Below are 21,290 nucleotides of genomic sequence, written 5' to 3' on the forward strand. Positions count from 1 at the left end.
GAGTTGGTGATGGACAGGGAAGCCTGGCATGCTGCAGTCCATAGGGTCACAAAGAGTCAGACATGACTGAGCAACTGAACTGAACTGACTGATGACCAAAGTTGATCATGGGAGAAGCAGAAACACAAAAAGCTACTACCACATCCAATAAACAAAGATGATAGTGGTGGAGGGACTAGTGAGAAGTGATCAAATTCTGCATACATTTTGTTGGGGAGCCATCAGAGTTTGTTGAAGGACCAAAGGTGATGGGACAGAAAGAACGAGGCCAAATTGCTGCCAACTTTCATTGGTCACACTCAATCGCCTTTGTAAAAGGTTAAGATTAGTGTACGTCCCAATTCTACATTTTCCTCTCAGACTATTTAATCATAATCTCCAGTTTCATGGCCTTGGAAACCATACATTTAAAAGGTTCCCTAATGATTCTTCTTCAGCCAACCCGACTTCAGCTAAGGGTTGCTACCTGCTGGCTCAGGTTTCACTTGAGTTACAGGAAAGAATCCACTCCTTCGGGGCACAAATTAGGAGCACAACACTGTGCAAGGTACCTAGGTGGTTGGGCTTGTGGATGAAGAGATTCATCTCATTGCCTGAAGGCAGGAACACTCTGCTGCTGCTGCTAAGTCGCTTCAGTCGTGTCCGACTCTCGTGTCCGACTCTGTGCAACCCCATAGACGGCGGCCCACCAGGCTTCCCCGTCCCTGGGATTCTCCAGGCAAGAACACTGGAGTGGGTTGCCATTTCCTTCTCCAATGCATGAAAGTGAAAAGTGAAAGTGAAGTCGTTCAGTCGTGTCCGACTCCTAGCGACCCCATGGACTGCAGCCCACCAGGCTCCTCCGTCCATTGGATTTTCCAGGCAAGAGTACTGGAGTGGGGTGCCATTTGCCTTCTCCGCAGGAACACTCTAAGACATCTTGAAGGTGAAGGTGAAGGTGAAGTCGCTCAGTCGTGTCCGACTCTTTGCGACCCCGTGGACTGTAGCCTACCAGGCTCCTCCGTCCATGGGATTCTCCAGGCAAGAATACTGGAGTGCGTTGCCATTTCCTTCTCCAGGGGATCTTCCCGAGCCAGGGATCGAACCCAGGTCTCCCGCATTGGGGGCAGAGTCTTTAACCTGTGAGCCACCAGGGAAGCCCTCTAAGGGATCTTAAATGGCTTGAACTTAGGCATGGGAAGCTTCCTGGAGGAGCCAGATTTTGACGACGGCTTTTAGAGAAAGGCATAAGATTAATGGACAAGATGATGGAGTGTAACTGAGGTCAGGTAACTGACAAGCGGTCCAGGTCAGACTCTTGGTGGAGGACCCCCTCGGCCCGGGACTCAGTCCTAGAGTGGTAGCATCCCAAGCTCTCCGCGAAAGCCACGCCCCATTGGAAGGAGGACCGGCCCGTAACCCGCCTGCCGCTCCCGCTCGTGTTTCAGGAAGGTCCTCATATTAGGACGGACCAAACCGGATGAAGGTCGCGTGCCGTCTTCCGCTTGTGTTCGGGTTACTTATATCCAGCTTGGAAAGAGAGGCAAGCGGGTGCTGACCTTCTGCGCAGGCGCGGCCTGGGGTCCACGCGCGGCATTATGTCTGCCCTGCACGTCTCGCGTGTCCGGGCCTTGTATCGGCGCATTTTGCTGCTGCACCGGGTTCTGCCCCCAGACCTCAAAGACCTTGGCGACCAGTACGTGAAGGACGAATTTAGGAGACACAAGACCGCTGGTTCTAAAGAGGCCGAGCGATTCCTGCAGGAATGGGAGGCAAGTAACTCTGGTTTTCATCGCCCCAGACCTTTGGGGTCCCTCAGAGGTGTCCCGGTTTGTAGAGAGGAGAGACCACCTGACCTGGCTGGTCTCCTGGGCCCCACGCAAGCTCGGACGGAGCGGCAGCCTGTTCCGTTTGAACAGAACAGCGCAGAGCCGTTTAAACAATACCTCCCAAAGTTACATCCAAGCCGGTCTCTATCCCACGGGTCCTCGCCTCAGCACATCCCATACACCAGCGCGTCAGACTCAGTTGACTTTTGCCTGGCCCTGGAGGGGTGAGGATGGAGGTTACAAAATTGACCAAGTCACCGTTAAGTTTTTAAAGAGCTTCCCGTTTGGCAGCTTTTTGTCCCCTCCAGTGCCTTGCACTTAGCAAGCGCCTGTTGATAATAGTTTTCTCCTTACTAGTTTTCAGAGTTTTAGAGGCTTGTTTCTATAATTAACCATTTTTAAAAATCCCAGTGCTCTTTGTTGGGTCTTAATATTCTCATATTATGTCATGACTGATAACAGAAATGGGAAAAGCTTGGGGTTTATTACAAGCGGTGGGCAAAAATGCTCGTCAGAGTTAAGTTAGGTGAAAGTTGGTTTCTTCGTAATCATGTACTTCGTTTCACGTAGTTACGTTTTTTTAATTTGCATCACTGCACTAGATCTTAAGCAGACAGAAGCATCAGCTCCTTTGATTTCCCTTCCTTTTTCTGAGTGAAGTCAGAAGATATTCAGAGTATATATTTTTAAGTAACTTTTTTTTTTTTTTTTTTGCCATGCTGGGTCTTCGTTGCTGCGCGGGTGTTTCTGTAGTTGTGGCCAGCGAGAGCTACTCTCTAGTTGCAGTGCGTTGGCTTGATTGCCGTGGCTTCTCGTCGCGGAGCTCGGGCTCTAGGCACGCGGGCTTGGTAGTTGCCCGCAGGTGGGGTCAGTAGTTCTGGCTCCTGGGCTCTAGAGCACAGGCTCAGTGGTTGTGGCCCACGGGCTTAGATGCTCCCTGACATGTGGGATCTTACCCAATCAGAGACTGAACCGTGTCTCCTGTATTCGCAGGCGGATTCCTTACCACTGAGCCACCAGGGAAGCCCCCAGAGTATTTAGAGTATTTCGTGGGGTTGGGAGCCATGCAGGATTACCCCCAGATATGATTTGCAGATAGCAAGAAAGGAATGGAATTGACTATTAAAGGGACAGGTATTTGAAAGCACGTAGTTCTGTTGGTTGAAGAACCGAGTTAAGCAATTTCTTACCCTAAAAAGTTGATGACTACAGAAACTACTGAAGGCTGTTTTTAAAAAAAATGCCAAAAGGATGAACATTAGGGTGAACACAGAACTTTTTAACTGAGTCGCAGAATTTTTTATTGTACAAGCCTTATTGATGCTTTCAAGAGGAACATTTAGAACGAGGGTGAAATGTAGAATTTGCCTAAAAAGTATATTTATTAGATGCAATAAGGTCGCCTAGAGCCAGGGAAGTTGAATCGTTTTAAATGCAGACTGCTTTCTTTTAATATGGTAACTTGATCTTGAAGTCAGAAGAACTGGATTCAAATTAAAGTACTGGCATTTATTAAATGTTATATCACTTCTCCTAGTTTTATTATCTCATCTGCAGAATAATAACATTATTTACAATATGCACCTCTAAATTAGGGCCTCCCAAGTGGCTCAGTGGTTAAAAAAAAAAAAAACCACCTGCCAGTGCATGAGAGATGAACTGGATACCTAGGTGGGGAAGATCCCCTGGAGGAGGAAATGGCAACCTACTCCAGTATTCTTGCCTGGAGAACTCCGTGGACAGAGGAGCCTGGCGGGCTACAGTACATCGCGTTGTAAAGACTGGGACCCGGCTGAGCACACACTCACACAGCTCTAACTTAGTGTATGTAAATATAAGTGACATCTTTTAAGCCAGATCAGTTTGTGGCAGGACCAGGAGTTTAGCTCTATATTGGGAAGAAATAAGGGCATTTTGGGAGGTCCTAAAATGGAAACTTTTTGGGGAAAGAACAGGAACCCAGAATACCATAGGGTGAAAGTGAAAGTTGCTCAGAAGTGTTGACTCTTTGCAACCACATGAACTGTACAGTCCGTGAATTTCTCCAGGCCAGTGCACTGGAGTTGATAGCCTTTCCCATGTCCAGCAGATCTTCCCAACCCAGGGATCGAACCAGGGTCTCCTGCATTGCAGGTGGCTGTTTTTTTGTTGTGTGTGTTTTTTTTTTAACCAACTGAGCTATCAGGGAAGCCTGATAATAGGCTAGAGACATTAATAAGAATAGACATTTTTAAAAAACTGAAGTAAAAAAAAAACACCACTGTTGATCAACCCATTAGACTTGTTATCAGGAATTCAGCTTAAAAAAAAATTTATTCCAGTGCTGTGTGACGTTTGGTCTCTGGGATTCTTTCACACACTTCTAAAATTACTTCTGAACTTGAATTTGTTTTACTTTAAAGAGCAAAGTTGCGTGTGGGTACTACTGGAAAAGAGAAAGGGGAAGGATCAGGAATGCTAGGGGGCTCAGTATTGGGAGGAGAGTTCTCTATTCCCTTCTCTGATCCCAGAAAACTGTTATAAATATTAGGACGAGTTCAACTGGGCAAATTTCTATTCACGGACTGTTTGAGGGATGGTAAGAGGAAAGTATTTCATTTTATCTTAAGGATAAAAATGTAAATGCATATTTGCAAAGTAGTGAATTTATGATAATTCCTTACCGTAATAGGAAAAATGTTAAGTTCAGGAAAATATGTTGGGATTCTATGGAGAATGATAACTGGTTAGTAAAATACCCATTGTAATCTTACTCCCAAATCTTTTAAGAGACAACGCTATAAAGAGTGGAATTGGGGTTGGGTGGATCAGGCGGGGTTCTTACTTATTACAGAACTTTAAAAATTCTAACTATGCTCAGTTTTGCAGAATACTTCCCATTTTTCTTTCTGTGCTGACCCAGTTGCAGAGAGAACAACTTTTTACCACTTATTTTCTTGGGAATCAGAATAAGCACTGAAAATTAAATAGCAAGTATGACACGTTTGTGTTAAACTGTGAGACATTTCTCAGGAACAACTTTGAAAAGTGCGTTTAATTTTTCATTTTGTGGGCCCCACTTACTGCTTTCTTGCCTGGTTTCAGTTGTTTTCTTTAAGTAGCTGCTTTGTTCTGTGTCTCTGGGCAAGGCTGATAGTGAAAGTGTCTGGAAAAAGCAAAAATTCTTCAGCATTCTTTAGTTATTGATCACTTACTGCGAGGCAGAGTGCTAGCATTGTGGGACACAAAAATGAATAATATATGTATTTCACGTTTATGGTGTCCAAGTTTCAAGTTAATAGACATTTATAGTATGGAAGGGTGTTTGTTAAAATGCTGTGGGACCAAAGAAGGAATGGAAATCAAGGCCTCATGTAATGTATGAGAGGACGTTTGGGCAAGTCAGAGTTGCCTTGTCAAGAAAAAGACCCCGGGAAAGTGGAAATAAAACATATGCAGAGGTATTGAGGTAAGAAACAGTGAAAGTTTTTCCAGGATCTGCAGTGATCAGAATTTAGTGTATTATATGGGAGATTAGAAAGTGATTAAAGCTAAAGAGATGACAAGAAACAGGATGTTTTTCTAAGGATTTTAGGTCTTTATTTTGAGTCATTGAAAGATTTTAAGCAGTGGTGATGAAAATGACTCAAGTTACATTCTAGAAAGATCATGTCAACAGGAGTAGGAAGGAATGATTGAAGAATTAAGCCAGATTGAAGGCAGGGAGAGCTTTTAGGAGAGATGCAGTGATCCCAAATACGAGTAGGAAGAAAGTTCGCTTGAGTTTTTCTGTAAGATTTAAAAAAAAACAGGTTTTACAGAACTTTATATATATATAAACCCTAATATATATAATATGTATTAATGTAACTATTTATATATAAGCTATTCATTTATATTATATTTTATATAGATACTGTTATAATATGTAAATATATAACATATTTGTAAACATTTAATTTATATTAAATTAATATAAATGCAATATAAATATTAATATAACACATTAATTTAAATATATACTTTATGATATATAAACGTTCAATTTATATTAAATTAATATAAATATTAATACATATTAATTTATGTGTATAATTTATATATATAAATATATGTTCTATATAAATATATATATATAATATAACTAACAACCCTAATATATTTAACTGAACCAAGACAGAGCTGTTGAGGATGGAGAGTATGGATTTTTGTGTTACTCTTTTTACAGTAGACTAGAACTTGAGTTGGTGACCAATACAAGATTAGTTAGAGGGGAGGAAACAGAATGGATAACTCTTAAGTTTTGGAATATGATACCAGTAGCCAGAATAGGGGTGTGTGTGTGTGTATACAGAAGGAGCAGTGGCAGATGAGTTCATTATCGTTCATTTTTGTGTTAAAAATTCTGATGGGACAGCCAAGTGACAATGTGCTGAAATATTCCTCTGATGCTCAGGTGACAGATTGTGAGTGGAGGGAGCGAGTTAACGTTTGTTATTTGTAGTCGGTCGGTAGGCCAACGATGTGAACGCAAGTGCCGGGACTGGAAGGTGGTCAGAGACAGGCCAGTGCCGGTGAAGAGGGTGGAGGCGCTGGTGCAGTGCTGGGTGCGCTCCTTCCCTTTCCCTGTGTTCTGTTGTTCCTAGCTACTTCTGCAAAGCAACGTTCTCTTTCCTTTCCTGGTTATGTTTAAATCTTCAGGTTTCTGTGATAGTCCTTATTATAATATTTGCTTTTTTCATTTTGTTGTACTCATTTTTGAGACAAGAAAATGCTTCAGATTCATGTACTTGTCCATTTGTAACTCACGTGAGATCTCTTTCTTATTTATAACTTTGATTATCAGATTTAATAGTGTATGATGAAGTTGCATGTCATCTATGTTTAGAGTTTCCTTCAGTTCAGTTCAGTCGCTCAGTCGTGTCCAACTCTTTGTGACCCCATGAACCGCAGCACGCCAGGCCTCCCTGTCCATCACCAACTCCCAGAGTTCACTCAGACTCACGTCCATCGAGTCCGTGATCAACGAGTCCATCCAGCCATCTCATCCTCGGTCAACCCCTTCTCCTCCTGCCCCCAATCCCTCCCAGCATCAGTCTTTCCCAATGAGTAAGTTTCCTTAACTTCATATAATTAGGGTTAGATGGGTATTTTGCAGCTTTATAATTGTATACCTCACTTACCTAATTTGAAGACCTCATTTTTCTTTGCTTTTGAACATCCTGCTTTGTACTTTGTATTTTAGTGTGTGGAAGAAAGGGAATGAGTTACCTCTGTTGATGGATTATACCTGTGGGGGGTCATCTACCGAGTATGAGGGGGTCGCCTGGGAGCCTCTTAGCTGCACTGTTTGCCGTGCTTGCTACTCTGCTTTTGTGATGGTTTACTGGATGATGGTTGATTGAATGGTGATGTGTTACACGTGTGTTTTCCACATTAAGCTTTACCATTTTAAAAATTTTAGCTGGGCTGTGGTCCTTAACTAATGGTTGAAAAAGGGTTAAAGGAGAGGATTTGAAACAGTATATCCTTGGAATATAAAATGTTTCTGTTTTCAATTTCTGAACATTTGGAAGTTTTTAAGATATTGTTTGTTTAGAGAAATAACTTTTAATTGGTGTCCTGAGATGTGTTATAACAGTACTTATGAAGTAGCTAAAGATGTTTTTAAAAAATAATAGTTTGATCAACATTGCATATATTATCGACTTTATATTATGCTATTGGAACATAGAGGTATGTCTTTTTATTTAAGTGATTTTAAATGTATTTGATTAAATGTATTTAATTTAATAGATTTAAAATAATGATAATAGCATGATAATGTTAATATGCTAGTGGTTATGGTTCTAAAACAAGACTTTATGTGTTTGTAGAGGTGTGTGTGTATCTGTATACCATACAGAGTTAAGAATTTGAAAGTTTTGCCTATAATTTAAAGATTTTGTATGCATAATATTAATCTTACTGGTTTACTTATGACATAATTATGTTTTACAGTTGCTTAGTAAGAGCAAACGTCTGAAATTTTACATAGGGAGAGTATTAGAATTGATGGAAAGGACTTCAGTAAACTTTTTTTTTCAGTTAATGCACTTAAGCTTTTTTGAAAAACCAAAGTATGTATGCGTATGGTTAAAAAAACTAAGTTGTGTAGAAGGGCTTATAATAAACACCTGTATTCTTTTTTATTCCTTAATTTATCTCTTCTGGGGACAGTTTTTATTTTACTTTGGTGTCTTGTTTTCAGTTTTCCAATATCTTGTGAATTTTGGTTATCTGTCCAAATTTATAAGTAAAGCAATAATAAACTAAGAACTCTGCATATAGTGAGGTGTGGTGATTAGAAAGTTAAAATTTATTTATTCTTGGAGGATAATTTTTTGAATTACAGAGTTTCGGTTAATCTCCCTTGTGTTTGCTTCTGACTCCTCCTCCTCTTTACCTCCCTGGTGTTCGCGTTCAGTTGATTCTAGCAGTTTGGCTGTATCCTCAGATCTTTTCTGTTTGAAGCTGTGACTGCTCTTATTGAGGCTGTTTTATTAATTACACTCCTCCACCTGGTTTCCATCTTGAGAAATTTATTGAACTCTGGCTTCTAATGGCTCCTTTCTTAATTATTATGGATTGCTCCTTTAAAAGTGTCTTTATTATCAGATCAGTGGAATTTTGGAAGGGTGAAGAAGAAATAAGCTGCTGTGATTTCTCTAGTCTGCCGTCTCGAACGGGGGCTCCTTAGATTTTTCATTTTGAAGATGAAGAAACTAAGGCTTGTAGAAGTGAAATGACCTGTGTGCTAGAACACAACTAGTTGCAATGAAAACCTTGTGTTCTTAGCGCATGATCATGTTATTTTCGAAATGTTTCCAAAAAACTATTCAACTTTCGTTTAATATAGAATGATTACATATTTTTTCTTTGAATTTTTCTTACTATAATTTATTTGTATATTTGGTTTGTTTTCCATTTTGGGTATTTTTCTTAAGGGACAGGGAAGTTTCTTAAAATTAGATTTCTATCAAATACACCTCTAGTTTAATAGGGAAATGTTTAGGTAATAATTTAATGTTTATTAACCCAAGATGCTAATTGGGACACATTTCTCTCTCAAAGATTGTTTTCATTAACAAAATGAGAATGGAAGTTACTGCAGTGCCAGACAAATGTCTCCTGTGGGATTTTTGGGAGTTTTCTTTGGACTTCAGTTGTCTTAGTAGGGGAAGCAATATTTTACCCTTGAGATTAAGGATGGACTGAGTTCTCTTTTACCTAAGATATGATTATATTAAGAGATGAGTTAAAACTATATGAAATGGCTTAACCTGCTTTACACTTCTCATCGGCACCACTGATTTTTCTCTTTAATCTTTTAGTTTCAAGGCTTTGTATTACTATAGTGATAGAATGGATAATAGAGATGAAATATATTTTATTTGTCTTTGTAATAGTTACCATTAACATAAAATTACTAATTCCTGAATTAAAAATAATAAAAAGGCAAATGAAATATATTTGGGATTAATGTGATAGGTGATTGATAGCGTTAGTATAAGAAGAGCTTGGATTAGGAAAACACTGGTAGCTTTAATAAAGGAATGGGCAAAAGGGACTCTAATAAGAGGTTGTTCTGATTTATATACAAATTTAACTGCTGTGCTTAATGTATATGGTAATAGTGAAGACTTTAAAGCATTGTGGATATCCAATGATGGGAGAAGAATAAAATTATAACATAGCTATATGATGGATGGGTTAGTGTGGAGCTCTTAGTAGTGGTGCTTCAGAAGAATTAATACTGTAGAAAACTGCTCATGATACAATTAAACATAAACAGTGTTTATCTTTGGGTGATAGGGTTAAGGATAATTATAATTTTCTTCCTAGTATCTCAAAGTTCCAGATCATGTGCTACTTTAGTAATTATAGGAAAGCCAATAAATGTGATTTTTTAAAAAATGCAGTTGAACATGCTCATTGTTTCTGTCTCTGATTATATCACAAAGCACAGGCAGTCTCATTCAGTGAGTCAACCAGCACGTATAAATGTATCTTGTAATTTCACCCTTAAATTATTTAGGGTAAACTTAGACTTCTTCATGTTTAATGAATCTCAGTGATATATTTTATTAGTTCTTGCTGAGCATTGTAAAATTAAACAATCAAATGTGTAGACTTTTAGTATTATAAATAACCACTGAAATAAGACAAGAGAAGAAATGAAAGGCATCCAGATTGAAAAGAAAAAAATAAAACTGCCTTTATTTACAGGTGATAAGATTATGTAGACAATTTGATGTAATCTACAAAGAATCTTCTGGAATTTAGTAAGTCAGTTTAGCAATGTTGTATGGTAACATGACTAATATATAAGAATTAACTGTACTTTTTTATACTAGCAGTGAAAACTTGGAAAATAAAATTTTAAAATACCATTTACCATAAAAAACTATGAAATATGAAGGGAAACTTCAGATAAAGGATGTACAAACCTGTACACTGAAAACTATAAACTGTTACTGGAAAAGAATAAATATGTGTGGATTAAAAATTAAACTTTAGTTATTACTCTTTTTTCCCTAACCACTAGAAGATATATTAAGAATTTAGAACCTTTAGAGCTGTAAATTGAGATTAGAAAAGAGTCAGCAGGGCTATCTACCTGGTATAGTGTGAAGTCTTTTTAAGCAACGTGAAGAATCTTCTCATGTTAATTTCTTAGCAATCATGTTTAAATAGTGATAATTCTCCAATAACTTAACTTGATCAAAATTGTTACTTAGAAATCCATTTTAATTTTTCACCTTTTCTTTTTCTACTATTGTAGAAAGTTGCATGAAGGCTGATAGTGTATTATAACTGGCAGAGGAGATTGGTTAATTGTTAGTTTGTCTTCTGGCAGGTCAGACAGAGGATGGAAGGTGGCTTGGGAGACAGTAGGCTTAGGATGGTGATTCTAGACAGATTTGTGCCACCTGGGCTTGTCAGCAAAAACCCTGGTAATTGATCTTGTAGATTTGGAATTGGACGTTTATCAGTATACCCAGAGATGGTAACATATTCAAACTAACTTCAGTTCAGTTGCTCAGTCGGGTCTGACTCTGTGACCCCATGGACTGCAGCATGTCCGGCCTCCCTGTCCATCACCAACTCCCAGAGTTTACTCAAACTCATGTCAATCGAGTAGGTGAAGCCATCCAACCATCTCGTCCTCTGTCGTCCCCTTCTCCTCTTGCCTTCAATCTTTCCCAGCACCAGGGTCTTTTCTAATGAATCAGTTTTTCGCATTAGGTGGCCAAAGTATTGGAATTTCAGCTTCAGCATCAGTCCTTCCAATGAATATTCAGGACTGATCTTCTTTAGGATGGACTGGTTGGATCTCCTTGCAGTCCAAGGGACTCTCAAGAGTCTTCTCCAACACCACAGTTCAAAAGCACCAATTCTTCGGCACTCAGCTTTCTTTATAGTCCAACTTTCACATCCATACATGACTACTGGAAAAACCATAGCTTTGACTAGACAGACATTTGTTGACAAAGTAATGTCTCTGCTTTTTAATATGCTGTCTAGGTTGGTCATAACTTGTCTTCCAAGGAGCAAGTGTTTCTTAATTTCATGGCTGCAGTCACCATCTGCACTGATTTTGGAGCCCCCCAAAATAGTCTGTCACTGTTTCCATTGTTTCCCCATCTATTTGCCATGAAGTAGTGGGACCAGATGTCATGATCTTAGTTTTCTGAATGTTGAGTTTTAAGCCAACTTTTTCACTCTCCTCTTTCACTTTCCTCAAGAGGCTCTTTAGTTCTTCTTCGATTTCTGCCATAAAGGTGATGTCATTTGCATATCTGAGGTTATTGATATTTCTCCTGGCAATCTTGATTCCAGCTTGTGCTTCATTCAGCCCAGTGTTTCTCATGATGTACTCTGCATATAAGTTAAACAAGCAGGGTGACAATATACAGCCTTGACGTACTCCTTTTCCTATTTGGAACCAGTCTGTTGTTCCATGTCCAGTTCTAACTGTTGCTTCCTGACCTGCATGTAGATTTCTCAAGAGGCTGGTCAGATGGTCTGGTATTCGTGTCTCTTTAAGAATTTTCCATAGTTTGTTATGATCCACACAGCCAAAGGCTTTGGCATAGTCAATAAAGCAGAAGTAGATGTTTTTCTGGAACTCTCTTGCTTTCTCTATGATCCAGTGGATGTTGGCAGTTTGATCTCTGGTTCCTCTGCCTCTTCTAAATCCAGCTTGAACATCTGGAAGTTCACGGTTCATGTACCATTGAAGCCTGGCTTGGAAAATTTTGACCATTACTTTGCTAGCATATGAGTTGAGCTCAACTGTGTGGTAGTTTGAGCATTCTTTGGCATTGCCTTTCTTTGGGATTGGAATGAAAACTGACCTTTTCCAGTCCTGTGGCCACTGCTGAGTTTTCCAAATTTGCTGGCATATTGAGTGCAGCACTTTCACAGCATCATCTTTCAGGATTTGAAATAGCTCATCTGGAATTCCATCACCTCCACTAGCTTTGTTTGTAGTGATGCTTCCTAAGGCCCAGTTGACTTTGCATTCCAGGATGTCTGGTTCTAGGTGAGTGATCACACCATTGTGTTTATCTGGGTCGTGAAGATCTTTTTTGTACAGCTCTTCTGTGTATTCTTGTCACCTCTTCTTAATATCTTCTGCTTCTGTTCGGTCCATACCATTTCTGTCCTTTATCACACTAACTAAATTTATATAATACTGAACTGTATGGTAGAATACTGATTTCTCTGGGTAGGGGAATGGGCTGGTGAAGCCCAGGAGTCAGAATGTTTATATTTAGATCCAGGGACACTTCTTTCAGAGGTGCCTCAGAATTTAGAATTTTTAGATTTTAGAAAGGTAAGGAGTGTGATTGGATTGTAAGAAACACTCCAGTGGGATCTGGAGTGGCACCCTATAATCAAGTACCTTCATATTTCTGCTTAAGCTTCTGACTTTTCATATTAAGTGGAGTAAATAAAAGCTGCATGGCCATTTAGGGCAGGATTTGCCACCAGATGAGTTCTAAAAGGAGCTTTTGTATTTTGAAACTTCTTTGACTTCAGAATTGTGAGTCAGGGATGGTGGACCTCTGTTCGGCTTTCTGGGAAACTGAATTAGTGTTTAGAAGGTTGCCTGGTAAACATGGAATTAAAATAATGGGAAGCAAGTCCTCATGAGAGACTGCTCACCAGGAGTCACTGTGCTTGTAGAAAACGTCCGTTTAGTTTACAGCGGAAAACATCGTGGGACCTCCTGGAGGGCTCCCCTTTCCTCCTGGACAGTGCAGAACACATATTTAGGAAGTTTGCCCCCTCCTGTTACTTTATTTTAAGCACCTTTTTCTTCTATCAAAGCATTATTATTATTATTAGTGTGTGTTACTAGATTAAGCTACCTGATGTGTCTTCGGGTCCTGAGAGAATTCAGGTATTTCCCACTGCATGTTGATTTAATTAGCTCAGTTCCCAAGGGAGGATCATATTTATCTTATTTACAAGTCTTTGGTCTTCTTTGGTCCTGAGTCAGTAGAACTTGAAGCATTTCAAAATAAATTGAATTTTGGCTTTCAAGCACTAAAATATTTTTGCTTTATCTGAATAGATTTTAAACATGTACACGGTCTTTTTCGTTTTCTTCTTAAAAAAAAAAAACACATTATAACCATACAAAAAAGTGACTATTGTTTGCTGTATGGTTAAGTTGCAAAGGATTCTGGACTTTGCTTTAGTGACGCTTTGGTGAAGACATAGCTGTCCACAGTTTGTTTAAAACTATTCCATTGAATGAAAAAATCGCGCACTTCTCATAGGAACTTCTCCCTTTTCAAACTAAGATTGGCAGCTTATCACACGGCAAATACATACATGTATGTATATGTTTATATATATATATATATATAAACAACTACAGCGACATCAGCACACAGCATCAGTGGGTGCAGCTTCACAGCACATGCCCAAAGCTCTGATACCTCCCAAAGGCACCTTGTTCACTGCCTCACACTTCCCAACCTGGCTGGCTGAGTTACTTATTCTGTAAGGTACAGATATGTGCAGTTGATAATGCAGGATTTCTAGCCAGTAACCGTATTTAACACCATTCAGAAACACCATGAGGGTTCCCAGGTGGCGCTAGTGGTAAAGAGCTCACCTGCCAGTGCAGGAGACAGAAGAGGCATTCCCTGGGTGGGGCAGATCTCCTGGAGGAGGGCATGGCAACCCACTCCAGTATTCTTGCCTTGCCTGGAGAATCCCATGGACAGAGGAGCCTGGCGGGCTACAGTCCATAGGGTTGCAAAGAGTTGAACAAAAGTGAGGTAACATAGCACACATGCAAAAATATCACAAACATTTAAATGCCTTTACAAAGCTAGTATAAGCAAGATGCACAGAGTGAGCAAAACTTCTTATTTTAAAATGTTTGGAAATATGTACAATTTTGATACAGTGTCAGGCTGTTCATAACACCCTTGGCTACTTCATGTAAACTGCTTAAAATTTCCAGTGCACTTGTAGAAACTGCAATAGGATCATAATCTAATTCAGTCTAATGCAGGCAGAGCCACCTCAGAGAGGTTTGTTATGGGGTTTTCCCTGCTCTGGAATTCTTGTGGCGTTAGATGCTCAGTTTTATTTCCCTGGCCTTTTCCTAGCCCTCTCTTCCTCTTGTCCTCCGGTCATCCTCTTCATCTTTCTTTTTTTTAGGCAGCAGCTCTCTCTTTTGCACCATCAGATTTTCCTCAGTTGGTTAAATCTTTCTCCTTTTTCCTGTTTCTCCTCTGGCCTCACTGCCTTATTATTGGAAGGCTGCTTTTTTGCTGTCCAGTTATACCGTGTCTGTCTGGCCTTCAGTGGAGGTACGGGGCTCGTGGGCGTGGCCTCAGAGTGGAGCATGGAACAGGGAATACACCCAGTAGTTGGCCGCTTGGGAGCGTTAGGAGTCCTTCCTGCTTCCTTCAGTTGTTCCAGAATGCTCCATGTCTAGATCATCAGATTTGGATTTCCTTTTCCCAGACCTTGTCTTCTGTGTCTCGGAGCACTTCTTTAGTTCAGTTCAGTCGCTCAGTCGTGTCCGACTCTTTGCAACCCCATGAACCGCAGCACGCCAGGCCTCCCTGTTCATCACCAACTCCCGGAGTTCACTCAGACTCACGTCCATCGAGTCAGTGATGCCATCCAGCCATCTCATCCTCTGTCGTCCCCTTCTCCTCCTGCCCCCAATCCCTCCCAGCATCAGCATCTTTTCCAATGAGTCAACTCTTCGCATGAGGTGGCCAAAGTACTGGAGCTTCAGCTTTAGCATCATTCCTTCCAAAGAACACGCATGATCTCCTTTAGAATGGACTGGTTGAATCTCCTTGCAGTCCAAGGGACTCTCAAGAGTCTTCTCAGAACACTGCAAAAGCAAAGCAACAGCTGCAGTGCGGATGGGATCCCTGGATATTTCTTCGTTTTGTACCTCTGGCTTGCCTGCGCAATGAAGGCAGAGAAGCCCCGTTGCTCTTTGGTTTCTTAGGTTACCTTTAGCCATATTGACTCATTGTTTGCTCGCCTATGGATAAAATGTTAAAGAAGAATTGGGTAGTTTCTTGATGGTTAGGATAGTCATCCACTTAGGCATTTACAAACTATAGTACGAGGGAGACGGAGAGGGTGGGATGATTTGGGAGACTGGCATTGAAACATGTATAATATCATATAAGAAGCAAATTGCCAGTCTAGGTTCGATGCAGGATACAGGATGCTTGGGGCTGGTGCACTGGGATGACCCAGAGGGATGGTACGGGGAGGGAAGAGGGAGGGGGTTCAGGATGGGGAACACGTGTACACTCGTGGCGGATTCATCTTGATGTATGGCAAAACCAATACAATATTGTAAAGAATTAGCCTCCAATTAAATAAATAAAAAAACTATAGTAAATACACCTTTCTGTGCCATTTTAAGCAGTTGTATTTAATCTTTTTGTGTCCCAGACTAGATTAGTCAAGCAATTGAGACACAGTTTGTAATAATAACATATTGGAAGCTTGATACTTTTGTAACTACTTTTATGCTAGGAGTACATTTCTGAAAAGTTGTTTATAAGTTGATTTTTAAAAATTTTAACTGTATTTTAAGTATACTGGCGGGAATAACTATTTAAAGAAATTCTTTTGTTAATCCTTTTGTAAAATGGATAATCAGCCCATAATTTCTTTCTCTGTGTAAACCTGCATTTGCCTGCATCAAATTTCTTTTAAATAGGGTATGTCTACAAATGTCAAGACATATGTCTAAAAAGAAGAAAATTTAATTTCTGTTTGATGTGAAGAACAAAATTTGGATTTGGCACTTTTGATAAATGAGACATATCAGATTCTTTTAGTTCTTTTCTTTTCAACTAAGTGCTATCAAAATATACTCAACACCTTTAATTAAGAGGTGGCAAGAAGTTCATATATTAAGATTGAACTGCAGTGTATTTTTAAACTATTTTCTTAAATAGTAATAGGGCTAGTATGAAGTTATATAAAGTTTAAAAAGTTATTTAGTAGTTTTGTCTTTTCTTAAAGCATAACTGGAATCACATCTTAATGATTCTTTTCCTTTAAAAATTTTGCTTTGTCTTAGTTATAGAAGATGTATTTGTTGGTTTTAATTATATTTGTTAGCTTTCTACTTAACTGTAGTGTGGTGATAATACTCAAAAGTTTATCGCTCTGCTTAATACTTGGATGGGAAATGGCAACCCACTCCAGTATTCTTGCCTGGAAAATCCCATGGACAGAGGAGCCTGGCAGGCTACAGTCCACGGGGTCACAAAGAGTTGGACACAACTAAGCGACTTCACTTCACTGAAGTGTTATTAACCAGTATTGACCATAAACAGCTATTTAGTCCACAATATAGCATAAATACAGTAGATTTACCATGAAAAAAAAATGTAGTTGCCATTGTGTAATACTTTAACTGTGCTGTGGTTAAATAGACTTTTTCTGCAGGGCTGTCTGGAAGCCTAATTACCAGTTGTTACACTGTTTCTCTGGGAAAGTATATACAAATTAAACTCTAGAGTATTGGAAGCTTGACCCCATCTCTCAGACCCTCTGCACAGCCTATTGGATAGTCAGTCAAAAGAGAATCCTCTCCTGATTTTAGACGGGTACCGTTTGATTCCACGGAAAGTAAAGCCTTCCCTCCATAACTGAGGAAGAACACAGTGGGTTAGAGAACCCTTGGAGATGTTCTGGGATCCAGTACAGACATCTCCCAGTATACCAATAAATAAGGCCAAGCGTTTGTTTGTTCATGGCCTTAACAATTTGAGTGTCAGGGGTAATCTAGAAGACATTGGTAAGGACGAAAACTGGAAAGCAGAGAAGCAGGAGCAGAGGTTTTAGCAACGAGCTCATGGAGAAATTGTTCCAAACGTTAGGTCTGGAATTGTCTGAGGATGTTGGTCACACTCTGCCAGGGAGAACTAGACAGAAGGAATTCAACCGAGTTTCTTTGTTCCCTCAGTCATTCAGTACCTACTGTTTTTCAGGGGATACAGAGGATTAGTATGTGGTCAGTATAGTTTAGGAGTTTGTAAGTCTGGTACAGGTCTGTATAAGATAGCATAAGACTGATCGTATTCTAAAGAATAGTAGTTTAGAATGTTGGTCTTTTGGCATCGGGGCAAACCGATATGAGAACAGGAGGAAACTTCTCTTTCCCTTAGCCATCCAATTTATGATTATTAGATAGTTTTCTGCTCAGTATATCTACCCTGTCACTTGCTGTTCCTTCATCTGACTGTGTTCTTTAGATTTTGAAGATCTTTTTATCTTTGAGTTTCTTTTTAAAATATAACTGTCCTGTGAGAAATTTCATTTTAAATTATTGTCAACTAATACTTTGATGATAAACAGTGACACTGATTAACATCTGACTCTTTACTATGTGGCTCAGAGGTAAAGCCTCTGTCTGCAATGTGGGAAACCCAGGTTTGATCCCTGGGTCAGCAAGATCCCCTGGAGAAAGAAGTGGCAACCCACTCCAGTGCTCTTGCCTGGAAAATTCCATGGGCTACAATCCATGGGGTCGCAAAGAGTCGGGCACAACTGAGTGACTTCACTTTCACTTACTGTGTGAACTTGGATAGTGAAGCCTCAGTTTCCTCACCAGTAAAATGAGAATACCAACAGTACTTACTTCAGAAGTTAAGGATTGAATGGGATAATAAATACATGCACAGTAGTTGCCTTGCACATAGTAAGTTCTCAGTAAATGATAGTTTCAGCTCTAGTGTATGGTAGGAAGGAGATTGCTAGCAAGAAATCTCAAAGGTACTGAAAACAAAGTTTGTAATTTCATTATTCTTAATTCTTCCTTCTCTCCTGTCTCCCATATCCAGTTAGTTGTCAAACCTGTTGAGTCCTTTTACAGTATCAGAACTCTGACCTGTTGCCTCCGTTTTCATTGCCTCTGGCTGTTTGTAGTAATTTCATGAATAATTTTGCCTTTAGTCCCTTTTAACTAGCAGCTTGTAAAACACAACTTTGATCACCTTATTGGCCTTGTCAAAAGCCATCACTGTTTTCCTGTTGACATCTCTTTAATGTGGCATTCAAAACTATGCAAAATCTGACTTGAGTATGTTTTTTCCTGCCGTACATCTCAAAATTCTCTGTCAGGTCTCCTCAGTTTCAGTCATATTCAACTGAGCGTTGTCTCTACATGTGGCCTTATGTTGTCTTGGTCTCACTGTTCATTCGGCCTAAAAGTTTTCCTGTCTTTTTCTGTATAGCCAAATCCAAAATGTCTTTCTAAACAGCTCCAGTCCTTTGCTATCAACTTTTCTTGATTAATTCTCCCAATTAAAAGCAAAATTCTGTATTTTGTCTGTTTTCTTGCTGTTTACAGTGTATTATGGTTATTTGCTGTACATCTTTTTCTTGTGTTAGTAGAGGGTAAATTCCTTGAGAACAAAAATGATGTTTTACCTATCTTTGTGTGCTTTAAAGCTCCTAGGACAGTATTTTGCTTATAACAGATGCTCAGTAGATCTTGTTTTCTTTCCTCCGAAAGAAAATGTAATTTTTCAGGTGAAGAACAACAGCCTGTTGGATTAAAAACTTAACCATTCAAATATGTGAATTATAGTTTGTAAAAATTAATAATTTAAGGAATTTTATCCTGATTATGGGAATTCTTAAATTATATTTTGTAAATACATGAGAATTCAGTGTTATATTTCATAGCATACTGAGCTTATTCCAAGCACTTTAATCCATGTTTTTATCTAGATATACTTTCAAGTCATCAGGCATATGAATGTATGAATAGCTGGTTCCTTTTAAAATATGTGTGTGTGTGTGTGTATATATATATATATATATATATAGGTTTTTTTTTTTTTTTTGCTATGTGTAAAACTTGTATCAAGCATCTGTGGTTACTAATGATTCAAGATAAAGTAGCTTACTCTGGTTTTTTTTTTTTCCCCCCATTTAATATGGTGTTTTAAGTGCCTAAGGTTGGAGGAAGAGAAGTAAAGAGTAAAGAATTTACGAACATAAACTGGGAGAGTCCTAGGATGGCCGTAACTGCGAAGAGACTTGGAAACAGAAAAAGAGGCGGCGTGTCAGTCATGCAGTTTCCTTAAGCTACAGTGAACATCATCTTCTCTCCGGAAGAAGAGAGAAGATGGTAACAACTGTGCCGGGTCATTTTCACTAAATTTTTCCAAGAATACTTACCTTGTTTACAAGTGGAGTCATTCTTGCTGGTATTGACTGGAATACTCCAGTCAGATACAGGAATTTTTGTGTAACTGTAATATCAAAAATTTCCACACGATGGCAGAAGATCCTTTTATCTAGAAACAATGAGTGAAAGTCAGAAAACTTTGTATTTCAACTTTATCTAAACTAACATGTGTCTTTTCATATCTCTACTAGTAATTCTCATACTTGTATTATCTGATAGAGATATGTCATTGCCATTTAAAACATTTTAAATGTCTTCACTGATTTAAAATTTTAAAAATAATTTTTTCCCTGATTTCTTGTGTATAATTTTATTTTTGAAGGTTTCATGAGTTTCCCCTGAATAGTGTTTTAAGTACTTGTTTTTGTAAATGTCTTTTTTTCAGTAAGACAGTTTGAGAAAATTGAGTGCAGTTATATACTCTTTATAGATAAATGTATGAAACTGAACACGTGTACTTTTATTTGACTTTGTTTTAGAAATTAAGGAACTGACTCAGCATACATTCTTCTGTGTGAATGGCCGCCTCATGCTGTCTTGACTGTTTTGTTTCTTGGCTCCCTTCTCCATCACTGTCAGGTCTTCTCTGAAATCATCCCTGTCTTAATTTAAGAAATTCATTCATTCTGGGGGTGAATGGGGGTCCAGTGGTGAAGACGTTGTGCTTGAAATGCAGGGTTTGACTGGCTTCCCTGGTGGCTCAGACGGTAGAGAACCTGCCTGCAGTGCAGGAAACCCAGCTTCAGTCCCTGGGTTGGGAAGATCCCCTGGAGCAGGAAAGATCCCCACTCCATTGTCATTTCATTCTTTCATCATTTTCTCTCTCATCCCCTGGAGAAGGGAATGACAACCCGCTCCAGTGTCATTTTTTCCTGGAGAAAACCATGGACAGGGGAGCCTGGCAGGCTACAGTTCATGGGGTCCCAAAGAGTCAGACAGGACTGAGTGAAGAACACTTTCAGTTTCACTTTGGGAACTAAGATCCTGTACATTGCACAGTGTGGCTAAAATTAAAAAAAATTCATTCATTCTATAAATGTTTATTAAATATTTGGTGTTTCATATACTGCCCTCAACATTAATAATTCATAGTATTTAAAAAAGTCACCAGATATAATCCTCATTTTTTGGAGTTCACATCTTACAAGGCAGATAACTACCAATTAGATTACTGTGTTTGAGTTAATTTTTGTGATTCTTAGTAAAACAATAATTTGTTGGTTTAGTTGCTAAGTTGTGTCTGATTCTTTGCGGGCCCATGGACTGTAGCCCATCAGGCTTCTCTGTCTGTGGGATTCTTCAGGCAAGAATACTGGAGTGGGTTGCTGTGCCCTCCCCCAGGGGATCTTCCTTCCTGACCCGGGGATCGAACCCGCGTCTCCTGCTGCTTCTGCATTGCAGGCGGATTCTGTACCCGTTGAGCCAGCTGGGTAGCCACCTAAAATAATATACTTTGCTTAGAATTTTAAGGAGTATGCAGCTTTTACATAGGTATGGTAGATTAATTGTGAAAGCATGAGTTAGATGAAATGATGACATGAGAAAGATCAAAGTAAAGATTTGGAAATTTTGTGAAAGCTTGCTGCTGCTGCTAAGTCGCTTCAGTCGTGTCCAACTCTGTGTGACCCCATAGACGGCAGCCCACCGGGCTCCCCCATCCCTGGGATTCTCCAGGCAAGAGTGCTGGAGTGGGGTGCCATTGCCTTCTCCAATGCATGAAAGTGAAAAGTGAAAGTGAAGTCGCT

The 21,290-nt window shown here is 39.5% G+C and overlaps 1 protein-coding gene across 1 annotated transcript in view; it reads left to right on the top strand.

Annotated features, from left to right (window-relative positions):
• Nucleotides 1-1,463: 1,463 nt before the first annotated feature.
• Nucleotides 1,464-21,290, top strand: part of SDHAF3 (succinate dehydrogenase complex assembly factor 3) — a 92,381-nt gene continuing 72,554 nt past the window's right edge. The window contains exon 1 of the mRNA XM_069587483.1: nucleotides 1,464-1,751. Coding sequence (XP_069443584.1) covers nucleotides 1,578-1,751 — 174 coding nt within the window. The 5' untranslated portion in view covers nucleotides 1,464-1,577. The remainder of the gene's footprint in view (nucleotides 1,752-21,290) is intronic.

The sequence above is a fragment of the Ovis canadensis genome, chromosome 4 (assembly GCF_042477335.2).
Source record: "Ovis canadensis isolate MfBH-ARS-UI-01 breed Bighorn chromosome 4, ARS-UI_OviCan_v2, whole genome shotgun sequence".
Lineage (NCBI taxonomy): Eukaryota > Metazoa > Chordata > Mammalia > Artiodactyla > Bovidae > Ovis > Ovis canadensis.